This window comes from Doryrhamphus excisus, chromosome 15 (genome assembly GCF_030265055.1).
Source record: "Doryrhamphus excisus isolate RoL2022-K1 chromosome 15, RoL_Dexc_1.0, whole genome shotgun sequence".
Lineage (NCBI taxonomy): Eukaryota > Metazoa > Chordata > Actinopteri > Syngnathiformes > Syngnathidae > Doryrhamphus > Doryrhamphus excisus.
Window position 1 is genome coordinate 5,973,893 of NC_080480.1, and position 13,133 is coordinate 5,987,025.

General features: G+C 43.5%; 1 protein-coding gene across 1 annotated transcript in view; it reads left to right on the plus strand.

Annotated features, from left to right (window-relative positions):
* The window catches only part of abca3b (ATP-binding cassette, sub-family A (ABC1), member 3b), a 45,504-nt gene that overhangs the window by 3,309 nt on the left and 29,062 nt on the right, over positions 1-13,133 (plus strand). The window contains exons 3-16 of the mRNA XM_058049492.1: positions 1,955-2,201; positions 5,169-5,296; positions 5,370-5,535; positions 7,787-8,046; positions 8,131-8,247; positions 9,631-9,751; positions 9,836-10,009; positions 10,073-10,254; positions 11,559-11,835; positions 11,920-12,074; positions 12,144-12,299; positions 12,376-12,586; positions 12,728-12,878; positions 12,956-13,054. Of these exons, the coding sequence (XP_057905475.1) occupies positions 1,955-2,201; positions 5,169-5,296; positions 5,370-5,535; positions 7,787-8,046; positions 8,131-8,247; positions 9,631-9,751; positions 9,836-10,009; positions 10,073-10,254; positions 11,559-11,835; positions 11,920-12,074; positions 12,144-12,299; positions 12,376-12,586; positions 12,728-12,878; positions 12,956-13,054 (2,444 nt within the window). The remainder of the gene's footprint in view (positions 1-1,954; positions 2,202-5,168; positions 5,297-5,369; positions 5,536-7,786; positions 8,047-8,130; positions 8,248-9,630; positions 9,752-9,835; positions 10,010-10,072; positions 10,255-11,558; positions 11,836-11,919; positions 12,075-12,143; positions 12,300-12,375; positions 12,587-12,727; positions 12,879-12,955; positions 13,055-13,133) is intronic.

Genomic DNA, 13,133 nt, shown 5'->3' on the forward strand with positions numbered 1-13,133 from the left:
AACTGCTATAAAACTGATTATTGTGCTTGGTTTTAGTCAAAATCACTGGAGATATTTTTCATAGATTGAGACGTTCATATAAATGATTAAGAACCCTTATTCTGTATGCATATATGTTTTTTTTATGATTCATCAAAATGGCAAAGTTTTCCAAAACTAAGCCAGTTTAAATGTGGCCAAAGAGATTCAATTTGCTGTTTGCACAAAAAACAGCATTGATTTGAAAAGTGATCACATGACCAAATGACCCAACACAAAATCCATTGTGTATTCTAATGACTCATCACAAGAATCCAATTATGTGTGTTTTAAATTGCCAGCCTCTTTTACTGTCAATTGGCATCATTTATAAAAGAAGTGTCTGTAAAAAAATACATTTTTTAGAAAATATTTAGTATGACATATTTCTCATCATCTATAAAGCACTTCCTCTTCAGTGAGCATTGAGACTATTTCCACTCACCGCAGCTGCAGTAAGTTGAAATGCATTTCAGTTTAGCTGCTTTTCTAGCCTCCAAGAAGAAAAAGTACTTCCTATTTTGCTACGTCAAGACAAAATAATGTATGCCCATTTGGAAATCAATGGAAGCAGCTCTTCTACTCCTAAACCGCTGCACACAAAAGGGGGAAATCGTTTGGCCTGTGCTATTATTTTTACAACAAACACCACAAAAGGGATTCACTTGAAATTTTTCACTCAACTCTAAAAACACTAGCTGTAACTGGAGCAGTTAGCCAAACCACCACCAAATTCCGCACGTACCTTTAGGGGGCCGACAAGCACATGCGTGTAAAATTTGAGCAAGATTGGTTGAAAAACATGGCCACAAATGTCAGAAAAGTTTATTTAATAGTCATAAAAAAATAGGTCACTGTTTCACTGCAATGTTTTGGAACTTCCTACTTTCCACTGACCTCAAAGGCAGCATTCTACTTCCTGTCAATATGTAAACCTCATGACCAATAACTCCCATGACCAATAACCTCCATGACCAGTAACCCCATGACCAATTACCCCATGACCAGTAACCCCTGTCACCAATTACCCCATGATCAGTAACCCCCGTTACCAATAACCCCCATGACCAATAACCCCCGTGACCAGTAACCCCATGACCAATAACCCCCATCACCAGTAACCCCATCACCAATTACCCCATGACCAGTAACCCCCGTTACCAATTACCCCATGACCAATAACCTCCGTGACCAGTAACCCCATGACCAATAACCCCCGTGACCAGTAACCCCATGACCAATAACCCCCGTGACCAGTAACCCCATGACCAATAACCCCGTGACCAGTAACCCCATGACCAGTAACCCCATGACCAATAACCCCCATCACCGGTAATCCCATGACCAATAGCCCCATGAACAATTACCCCCAGACCAATTAACCCCATGACCAATAACCCCTGTGACCAATAACCCTCATCACCAGTAACCCCATGACTAATAACACCCAATGACCAATAACACCCATCACCAGTAATCCTGTGACCAATAACACCCATCACCAGTAACCCCGTGACCAATAACCCTCATCACCAGTAACCCCATGACCAATAACACCCAATGACCATAAAACACCCATCACCAGTAACCCCGTGACCAATAACACCCATCACCAATAACCCCATAACCACTAACCCCAGGACCAATAACCCCATGAACAATAACACCCATCCGCAGTAACCCCATGACCAATAACCCCATGAACAATAACCCTCTGGCCAATTACCCCATGACCAATAACACCCAACACCAGTAACCCCATGACCAATACCCATAACCAATAAACCCCATGACCAATAACACCCAACACCAGTAACCCCATGACCAATAACCCCATGAACAATAACCCTCTGGCCAATTACCCCATGACCAATAACACCCAACACCAGTAACCCCATGACCAATGACCCCATTACAATTCATGTCTTTTCTCCAGAAACGTCAGATCCTGGTAACCCTGGTGGAGATCCTCCTCCCTCTGTTGTTCTCCGGCATCCTCATCGTGCTGCGTCAGAAGGTACCATTTAAGGACTACCCCAATGCCACCATCTATGAGAGCTACTCGGTGGACATGCTGCCCAGAAGCTTCCTGAGACGCTTACACTTGGCCTACGTGCCGGCCAACTCCAGCGTGGTGCGGCAGGTGGCGGAAGACGTGCGAATCAATCTGGCGTTGGCCGCAGGTGGGTAAGAGGTGGGACCACCACAGGTACAACCACCTGGTGGTTCAGGTCTGTTTTTGGTGTTTGCACACTAGCGCCAAATATTCCATGTCATTCAAACACAGCATGGACCAAGGTCTAGTGACATGTACCCTCAGTCTCCTAGAGAATAAATGCAGAAAACCTTCCTTCTCTTCTATTGTTTGTTATCGTCTTGGTTGTGAATGATGTACTGTAGCTGCATTGCTTTGTTTTATTGCTATTGCTATTATAGTCCAAAGTTCCCACTTTGCTGCATTACTTCATTTCTTCTGCCCTCAGTCTCCTTTTGGACCAAATTTGGGTTCTTACCATGGCTAATCTCTGTTGGCACGTGTTGTTCTGACTAATGTAGCTCTGCCTTAGCTCCGTATGCTGAAGTATTCTAGTCTAAAGTTGCCACTTTGCTGCATTATTCTATTTTCTTTCTGCCCTCAGTCTCCTTTTGGACAAAATTTGGGTTCTTACCGTGGCCAATCTCTGTTGGCATGTGTTGTTCTGACTGATGCAGCTCCGCCTTAGCTCTGTATGCTGAACTATTATAGTCCAAAGTTGCCACTTTGCTGCATTACTCCATTTTCCTTCTGCCCTCAGTCTCCTTTTGGACAAAATTTGGGTTCTTTGCATACAATGTTTATTAGTCTGCATTGTTCAGACTGATGTAACTGTGCCTTACCTTTACGAGCTGCAGTATTATGGCCCATCATCTCCACTTTGCTGCATTGCTCTGTGTTTTTTCTGCCTGCCCTCAGTCTCCTTTTGGACCAAATTTGGGTTCTTAGCATACAATGTTTATTAATGTGCCTTGTTCAGACTGATGTTACTGTGCCTTACCTTTGTGAGCTGCAGTATTGTCGCCCATCGGCTCCACTTTGCTGCATTGCTCTGTTTTTTTCTGAAGCCCTCAGTCTCCTTTTGGACAAAATTTGGGTTCTTAGCATACAATGTTTGTTTGTGTGTCTTCTTCAGACTGATGTAACTGTGCCTTACCTTTGTGAGCTGCAGTATTGTCGCCCATCGGCTCCACTTTGCTGCATTGCTCTGTTTTTTTCTGAAGCCCTCAGTCTCCCTTTGGACAAAATTTGGGTTCTTACCGTGGTCCGTGTTTGTTAGCACATCTCATGCTGACTGATGAAGCCTTGCCTTAGCTTTTATACACTGCAGTATTATACTCCTTGGCTGCAGCAGTCCAGTGTCCCACTGCCCTCAGTCTCCTGTGACATAAAATGTGTGTCTTTCTTGTGGCCAACATGCCAATCTACACCCCTGATTATCCTCCATTGGTGTTTGTTAGCATTCTTGTTCCAACTGATGTGCTTGTTTCTTAATGATGAGTGTAAAAGTAAAGCATTCAGTGTTGATTTTGCAGGATACATGCTGTGGGTGCATAGAGGTTATTGATGTGATTTTTATAGGTGTAAAGGTGGTAATAAATGTATAGTAATGTGTAATACAGTAATGCCAATTTCCCAGAGGGAATCCCAAAGGGATTAATAAAGTATTCTGTCCGCCTGTAATCCACATTTTATGGGCTGTGTAATTCCAGCTCCTATGCTTAATGAGGTGTTAGCAGCAACATTTTACAATATCAACCACATTCTTGCCTTCACTGGGCATGAACTGAAATTTACTCACCCAATCTATAGAGAGAGGGCAAGCCTCCGCCTCGACTCCATTCCTATTCACGGTCGAGCCGGGAATACCGGTTCCTCTGGAAACGAGGTCTGGGAGTAAACGGGCCACGCCCTGCCCTCGTTTTGCCCAGGAGTTGATTTGGGGAAAAGGCAGGAAGAAGCTCGAGCAGCTTTCATGTGTTGGTCGGTTTCGTTCTTTACTGTATCTAACTCACACATGCACGTCGACACCTAATTAGATGCAACGTGAAGATGTTGTTCGTGCTGCAGATACGCCACAAGATCTTACTCATGCATTATTAAGTTAGCCTCGTCTTTCGCAAGGGCCGCTAGTTCTAGGAAGGGTACTTGCAATTAAAAACATACTCTGGTGATATTTCACAGTGTTATTGAAATAACAGATTAAACAAAAAGAACTAAAAGTCATGGTTTTGTAACCTCTTTCTGTTTTTGTGTGTGTGTGAAATTGTGCAATCTGCTACCTTGCGTCATCTCAAATGTGTTTTAGTTGGAAGTACTTGCTCAGGCTTGCCCTTCGAAACTGCTGAGAGATGTTGTTCTCCAGCATGTACTGTACTGTACTCTACTGTATATGTATATATACATATACAGTCTTCAATGTATTCATATTGTTTAAATATTGACTAATAATGTCATGTTTGCCCACAGTAAGGAATTAACATTTTACATAAAATTTATGATAGGTTATGAAGGTTAGAACCTAAGCAGCTGCCTGTACTTGCTGTCTTCCTCCAAGCATGCCCACTGTGTGTTTACTCAGTGGGACTGACCCACATTTAACCCCCCCGAGTCTTGTTTGTAGAGCTGGGAATACCTGTGTGTGTGTGTATGATAAGTACAATGAAAGGAAGGCGCTGTTAGTGTGGTTAAGTGTAGCTATTATGCTCATTTTTTGAACCTTTGTATTGAGTTGTAGTTTCCTATAGAGCAGCTACACACAATAACCCGCACAGAAAAGATCTTCCAGAATCTGCACCTATTCCAGCTGTATTTACTTTGATTTGTGCTACCTGCCAAAATGGTATGTTTTAATTTATTGTAGCTATGAACCATATAAGGAAGTGCCTCTGTGATGTCACAAAGGAACATTTTTACCACGCCTTTTGAAACCGAGCGTTTTTAGCCATCTCAAACTTCTTTCAGGGTTCACTTCCAAATGCGCAAACCTCATTATATGAAACTTTGGCATCGTTTAACATAAGAATACAACATTGTAACTACATTTATAGGTCAGAATAGTGGGTCAAGCAAAATAGGAAATGTGGATTTGATGCCTGTTGTGTGTCTCTGCCAGTGCACGGCTTTGAGACGGAGAGGCACTTTGAGGACTACGTGAGAACGGACCCTCTGTCGGGAAAGCTTCTGGCGGCCGTGGTGTTTGAGAAGCCTTGTTGTCACAATGACGAGCCGCTGCCCCTTCAGGTATAAACTCCCTTCAACACTTTATTTTTCAACGCTTTTTTCCTAACACTTTCTTTTCTCTCTGACGCCACAGGTCAGCTACCACCTGCGCTTCACCTTCACTCCTCGCAACGCCCCCCCCAAAGAGAAGTCGGAGCTGGACCCCAATAGTGACTTGGACTGGCACACGCTCAGCCTCTTTCCTCTTTTTCTCCTCCCGGGCCCTCGAGAACAGTATGACAAGGAGGGGGGCACGCCTGGTAAGTCTTGCTCCTTTCCTTCATCTTTAGCATCCTCATCCTCATCTCCATCACCATAACATCACCTACCGGCTGAGGAACAGGCATCCAAATTCATTCATTCATTCATTTTCTACTGCTTATCCTCATGAGGGTCGCGGGGGGTGTTGGAGCCTATCCCAGCTGTCTTGGGGCGAGTGGCGGGGTACACCCTGGACTGGTGGCCAGCCAATCACAGGGCACATATAGACAAACAACCATTCACACTCGCATTCATACCTATGGACAATTTGGAGTCGCTAATTAACCTAGCATGTTTTTGGAATGTGGGAGGAAACCGGAGTACCCGGAGAAAACCCACGCATGCACGGGGAGAACATGCAAACTCCACACAGAGATGGCCGAGGGTGGAATTGAACCCTGGTCTCCTAGCTGTGAGGTCTGTGCGCTAACCACTCATCCAAATTATTATCACAAGAACATCACTGATACAACAATAAGAATAAATAACCGTAATAATAATAAATCGTATGTATCAATTTTCCTTTTCTTCCTCCTCCTTGTCATCCTCAATAATGAGTGCATTTCCAAAATGCATATGCACTTGATGGCTGAGAGATTTGGGGTGGTGTGGGACCCCAGCCTGAGGGCGTCGGTCCCACTCGTAGCCCACAATGTCCGTCTTTATTTCTACGTGGATGGAAGGAAGGCACTTATTCTCTGTATGCGAGGCCATGTTTCCATGGAAACTGTGATCTTGGCCTGACCAGTGGTGTTGGGGTTTTGGTGCTGTGTTGCATCTGTGAGATCTAAGACAGCAATTCCACGTTTGGAGCATTAAAAGAAAGAAAAGTTGAAATGTGATGACTATGTTGTGACCACATTGTTTATGTTTGTATCCAGCTAATGGGGGGGAGAAGTGTTTATTCCTGGGCTCTGTGTGGAAAAACTAAAGTGCCGGCTGTTTACAAATCCAGGCATTTCTGCAACCCGAGTTCTTGCAAGGAGAAAGCTCCTCAAAAGATGCTATTGTTCCTTGTTGCCGTAGTTTCTCCTCCGGCCGGAGGCTTTGTAAGAAACAAGACTCTCTGTTCCTATCCACCGTTAACGCACCAGGCTGCTTTTGCAACAAAACACACGCTATTTGCAAACATGACACCATTATCTAGCACCTGTTTGCATTCATAGACAGGAACAGGCACACATACAGCAAGTGGAAATGCCACCTTTACAGACATAACAGATACCACTGTGGAACGCAGTGATACTAAATACATCCATTCATTTTCTACCGCGGGGGTGCTGGAGCCTATCCCAGCTGTCTTCTGGCGAGAGGCAAGGTATACCCTGGACTGGTGGCCAGCCAATCCCAACATTTGCGACTACTACTTCTTTTATTTTATTTTTTTTACAATTTCTGTCCTGTTTTTCTTTAGAAAATACAGCATTGCCTTGGTTAACATATTCATCTCTTCCAGAAGATCCGACTCAAACCAAAACAGACTCTAACCAAAGCAAATTTTCCCATTTAAGATCATGTAAATCCAGTTCATCGGTGACAGACATTCATTCATTCATTCATTTTCGACCACTTATCCTCACGAGGGTCGCGGGGGTGCTGGAGCCTATCCCAGCTGTCTTCGGGCAAGAGGCGGTGTACACCCTGGACTGGTGGCCAGCCAATCACAGGGCACATATAGACAAACAACCATTCACACTCACATTCATACCTATGGACAATTTGGAGTCGCCAATTAACCTAGCATGTTTTTGGAATGTGGGAGGAAACCGGAGTACCCGGAAAAAACCCACACATAGGGAGAACATGCAAACTCCACACAGAGATGGCCAAGTGTGGAATTGAACTCGGGTATCCTAGCTGTGAGGCCAGATATTAAGCCAGATATTAAATACAGCTTAGGCTAAACAAATATAAGGCATTCAGAAGAAGCATTCAAAGACATTGTGATAAGATGTAGTACTCTACATTGGTCACTAGGTGTCAGTAATGTTCCTGTAATGTTGGCTGAGACACACAAGCACCAGACAGGAACGACAGGCACAACAACTCCCTAACACGGACTACAGTTGCAGCTGTAACCCACGCAACCCTCAACATCCCTTCCTGCTTCCTGTCCAGTATCAAAATATTCCATTTAAAAACATGGAATTCTACTTTTTTCAACAATTAATATCAATAGGGAAGTAATGTGTCTTGTTATCTTTATTATAATTTTTTTTTCAGCTAATATCGCTTCTCTTCCCCTTACAGGGTATTTTCGAGAGGGGTTCCTGGCGGTGCAGCACGCCGTGGATAAAGCCATCATGCGCTCGTATAACAGAAGCGCCGCCGCCACCCTGCTGGGACAGACCCGAGTGGTCCTGTCCCGGTTCCCTTACCCCGCCTTCATATACGACGTCTTCATCCTGGCCATTCAGAACCAGCTGCCCCTCTTGTTGGTGCTCAGCTTCACGTACACGTCCCTCAACATCGTGCGAGCCGTGGTGCAGGAGAAGGAGAGGAAGCTGAAGGTGTGTGTTTGTGTGTGTGTGTGTGTGTTGTCAGTGTTTATGGGATATAAAAGCTGTTTAACTTTGTTGTGTTGCGTCTCTCAGGAGTACATGAGGATGATGGGACTCAGCAACTGGCTCCACTGGACTGCTTGGTTCCTCATGTTCTTCCTCTTCCTCTCCATCTCCGTCTTTTTTGTCACTTTGCTCCTTTGCATCAAGGTGAGTTTGGATCCTAGGATTGCTGATATCATCACTTCAAAGTACCATATTTCAACAACGTTGTTTTTTTTATTGTTTTCGCCATTTCTGCTGCTGCTTTTTTTTAATTTTTTGTAATTACCACTTAATTCCCATAATATTTTGAGTATATATATATATATAATAAATAATATAGGGCAGCAATTATATAATATATATTTATTTATTCACATAACATGATAACTTTGTCCCCGGGCTTATTTGTGTCTCATAATATTATTGATTTAAATAAATGTTAATATTTCAGTTTTATGCTACAAAAACCATGTTATTTTTCTTCATAATATTACAAGTTTATTCTCATAAAATTTCCATGTTTTTTTCTTGTGAGAATGACTTTTGTTTCTCTCAATATTTTGACTTTTTTCTTAATTCTTGATTTTTTTCTCCATTTCTGCTGTTTCCAGCTATTTCTACTTCCTTTTTATACATTTTCTTGTCACAATTCTGACTTTAATCCCATAATATTTTGACTTTATTCACATAATATGACTTTTCCCCTACTTTTTATTTAATGAAACATATTCTAACTATATGTTATATGTTTCTCATAATATTATTGACTTAAATAAATGTTAATATTTCAGTTTTATGCTACAAAACCCATGTTATTTTTCTTCATAATATTACAAGTTTATTCTCATAAAATTGCTATGTTTTTTCTTGTGAGAATATGACTTTTGTTTCTCTCAATATTTTGACTTTATTCTTAATTCTTAATTTTTTTTTCCATTTCTGTGGTTGTATTTTTTTCAGCTATTTTCTACTTTCTTTTTATACACTTTTTTGTCATAATTATGACTTTAATCCCATAGCATTTTGACTTTATTCCCATAATATGACCTTTTCCCCACTTTTTATTTCACGAAACATATTTTAACTATATGTTATATGTTTCTCATAATATTATTGACTTAAATAGATGTTAATATTTCAGTTTTATGCTACAAAACCCATGTTATTCTTCTTCATAATATTACAAGTTTTTTCTTGTGAGAATATGACTTTTTTCTTTCAATATTCTGACTTTATTCTTCATACTTGATTTTTTTTCTGCTGTTGTATTTTTTTCAGCTCTTTTCTACTTCCTTTTTATACACTTTCTTGTCATAATTCTGACTTTAATCCCATAATATTTTTACTTTATTCACATAATATGACTTTTCCCACACTTTTTATTTCATGAAACATATTTTAACTATATGCTACTGAAATGGAATGATTTTTCCTTATAATATTCCCTTTTTATTGTAATCAAAGGTTGTAGGTAGCCATATTCCCGTAACATCATCATAATAGACGACCTTCTAGCAGTGATGTGACGTTAGCCTTTTATTATTGCAGGTGAGCCCAAACGGAGCGGTGCTAAGCTACAGCGACCCCACGCTGGTCTTTGTCTTTCTTCTCATCTTCACTGTAGCCACCATCAACTTCAGCTTCATGATCAGTGCCTTCTTTTCACGAGGTAGCTACCTTGTGATTTTTCAGTATCGAGCCAGTCATCCCTTCCAGTGTCCCTTTTTCACGTTTTTTTCTGTTTGATTTCCAGCCAACGTGGCTGCGGCAGCGGGAGGGTTCACCTATTTCATGAGCTACCTGCCTTATTTGTTCCTGTGGCCTCGCTACGACCTACTCAGCCACGCCCAGAAAGTGTCGGCCTGCCTTATCTCCAACGTGGCCATGGCTATGGGAGCCCAGCTCATAGGGATGTTTGAAGGCAAAGGTATGTGTGGTCAAGCTGTGGTACGTACAGTGTGTGCATAGTCACATGACTTCTCCCTTGCAGGCACGGGCATTCAGTGGTCGAACATGTTTGATTCTGTGACGGTGGACGATGACTTCTCGCTGGCCCAGGTGATGGGTTTGCTGCTCTTTGACGCTGTCCTCTACGGCATGGTGGCCTGGTACGTGGAGGCCGTTTTTCCTGGAGAGTACGGCGTGCCTCTGCCATCGTACTTCTTTATACTGGTATGCTTCAAAACATCAAAATGTACACTTATTGCAGGGACGGCCCTCAAACCTTGCTATTTTGTGGTTGAATATAAGATGTTGTTATGATGTGTAGTATTCTGCACTAATGTGAATTGGTGAGACACACAAGCACCAGACTTAATCGCCACAGGAACAACAAGCCTTTATAGCAGATTTTAATGATTACACAACAGGCAGGTACTGTTGGGGCCGTAACCCACGGCACACTAAAAGCCAATTCTGAACCCCACACCTCACTTCCTGTCAGCCCCACCCAGAACAAATTCATATCAACACAAGCACGAGTCTTATATTTAGTTTTTTTTATTGTATTTAGGACATGGTAAGGAAGTTTTCCATCTTTTTTTCTCTTCTTATGTCAACTATATTGGCTAATAGGAGTATTTTAAGTATTATAAGTAATTATAGGGGTGTTATTTAATGTCCAGAGGGCTCTAATCATCTTAAGTAAGCCCCTCTACACACGCAAAACTTTAAATTATTATGATTTATTTTAAATTATTTGAATTATTTGTACAAATTACTGTTTACGCTGTACATTGTTCATATTTGATGTAATCTATTTATTCTCCACATTATTATTTATTCATTCATTCATTTTCTACCGCTTTCTACCGCTCCTCACAAGGGTCGTGGGGGGTGCTGGAGCCTATCCCAGCTGTCTTTGGGCGAGAGGTGGGGTACACCCTGGACTGGCCAGCCAATCACAGGGCACACATACACAAACAACTATTCACACTCACATTCATACCTATGGACAATTTGGAGTCGCCAATTAACCTAGCATGTTTTTGGAATGTGGGAGGAAACCGGAGTACCCGGAGAAAACCCACGCATGCACGGGGAGAACATGCAAACTCCACACAGAGATGCCCGAGGGTGGGATTGAACCCTGGTCTCCTAGCTGTGAGGTCTGCGTGCTAACCACGCGACCGCTGTGCTGCGTGCGTGAACCAAATAACGGCCATAAATGATGGATGCAATTTAAACGTACCCTTTCTATACATGTTGTGGAAAAAGGGAGTTTAATATGTGACATGATGCTTGGATGCTTAGTGGACCAGACTGAAAGTCAAATAAATGTTCATCAAATCATGATTTCCCAGAGCTCCGCTAGCTGGGAATGGAAGGAGACCGGGAGTAAGAAGTAATATTGTCATATCCTGATGTCTTGCTTCATATATAATAATTTTTCTGGGTGAAAGATAATGGCTTTTCTTCCGCCATTTGATCCCAATGCCAGCTTCTTAGTCTTCTTCACATCTCTTTTATATTTGCAGCCGTCGTACTGGTGCAGCAGCCCTCGTATGGCGCTCCTGCAGGAGAAGGAGGAAGAGGAGGATGCAGAAAAGGCCCTGAAGGGGGAATTTATAGAGGAGGAGCCCAGCGGGGTCATCTCCGGGGTCAAGATTAAACACCTTGCCAAGGAGTTCCGAGTCGGCAACAAAACCCGCAAAGCTGTGCGGGATCTGACGCTGAACATGTTTGAGGGGCAGATCACGGTGCTGTTGGGACACAACGGCGCCGGGAAGACCACCACGCTGTCCATGCTGACAGGTGTTTTTGGAGCATCGGTGCCCAGGGTTTGATTTACTTATTTTAGTCAGGTAACCCTGAACTCCGCCTCTTTTGTCTTCTCAGGCTTGTTTCCGCCCACAAGTGGGAGGGCCTACATCAACGGTTACGACATCTGTCAGGATATGGCTCTGATCCGACGCAGCCTCGGACTCTGTCCCCAGCACGACGTCCTGTTCGATAACCTGACCGTGAGAGAGCACCTGCTTTTCTACGCGCAGGTACTCGCTGCTACGCTACGTGATGTGGTCATGGAGGGTGTAAAATGTTCTTACGTTGCTTCCACTCAGCTGAAAGGCTTCTCCAAGGAGAAGATTCCAGAAGAAGTGGACAGGATCATCTGTATCCTTCACCTTGAAGACAAGCGGAACGCTCGATCTAAGACTCTGTCGGGTGGAATGAAGAGAAAACTCTCCATCGGCATCGCCCTCATTGGAGACTCCAAGGCGAGAACCTTCATCATGACACCTCCATCCCCTTTGCATCCACGCGTCATCCTCCTTCTCCTCGTATTTCATGCAGGTGGTGATGTTAGACGAGCCCACGTCAGGCATGGACCCGTCGGCACGCCGCGCCACCTGGGATCTTCTCCAGGGCGAGAAAAGCAGCCGCACCATCCTGCTCACTACGCACTTCATGGACGAGGCCGACCTGCTCGGAGATCGCATCGCCATCATGGCCGGAGGAGAGCTGCAGTGCTGCGGCTCGCCGCTTTTCCTCAAGAACAAATACGGTGAGCGATGGAGATGTGACCTAAATCAAGTCTGAATATAAAAATAACGTTGTGATGTTAAAATGGCTTCCTACACATCCAGGTGTTATGTCACATGACACAACAAGATAATAGATGATGAAGTGTTTCTTTGCTCATCAGGTGCCGGCTACCACATGGTGATCGTCAAGGAGGCCATGTGTAACGTGTCAGAGATCACGCGCCTCGTTCACCTCTACGTTCCAAACGCCACCATGGAGAGCAGCGCGGGCGCCGAGCTGTCCTACATCCTCCCGAAAGAAAGCACCAGCAGGTTTGTGGCGTGGATACGATGTCGGAAGACAAGATGGTCACGGTGATGATAATCCAAGCTGATGGACTTCCTGGCAGGTTTGAGCTTCTGTTTGCTGAGCTGGAGATGAACAGAGAGGAACTGGGCATCGCCAGCTACGGAGCGTCAGTCACCACCATGGAGGAGGTGTTTCTCAGGTGCACAGCTCTCATGTCATGTGTTCAGCCCATGGCTGACCAAATGTTTCATACAAATATGTCAACTTTTTTCTCCAAT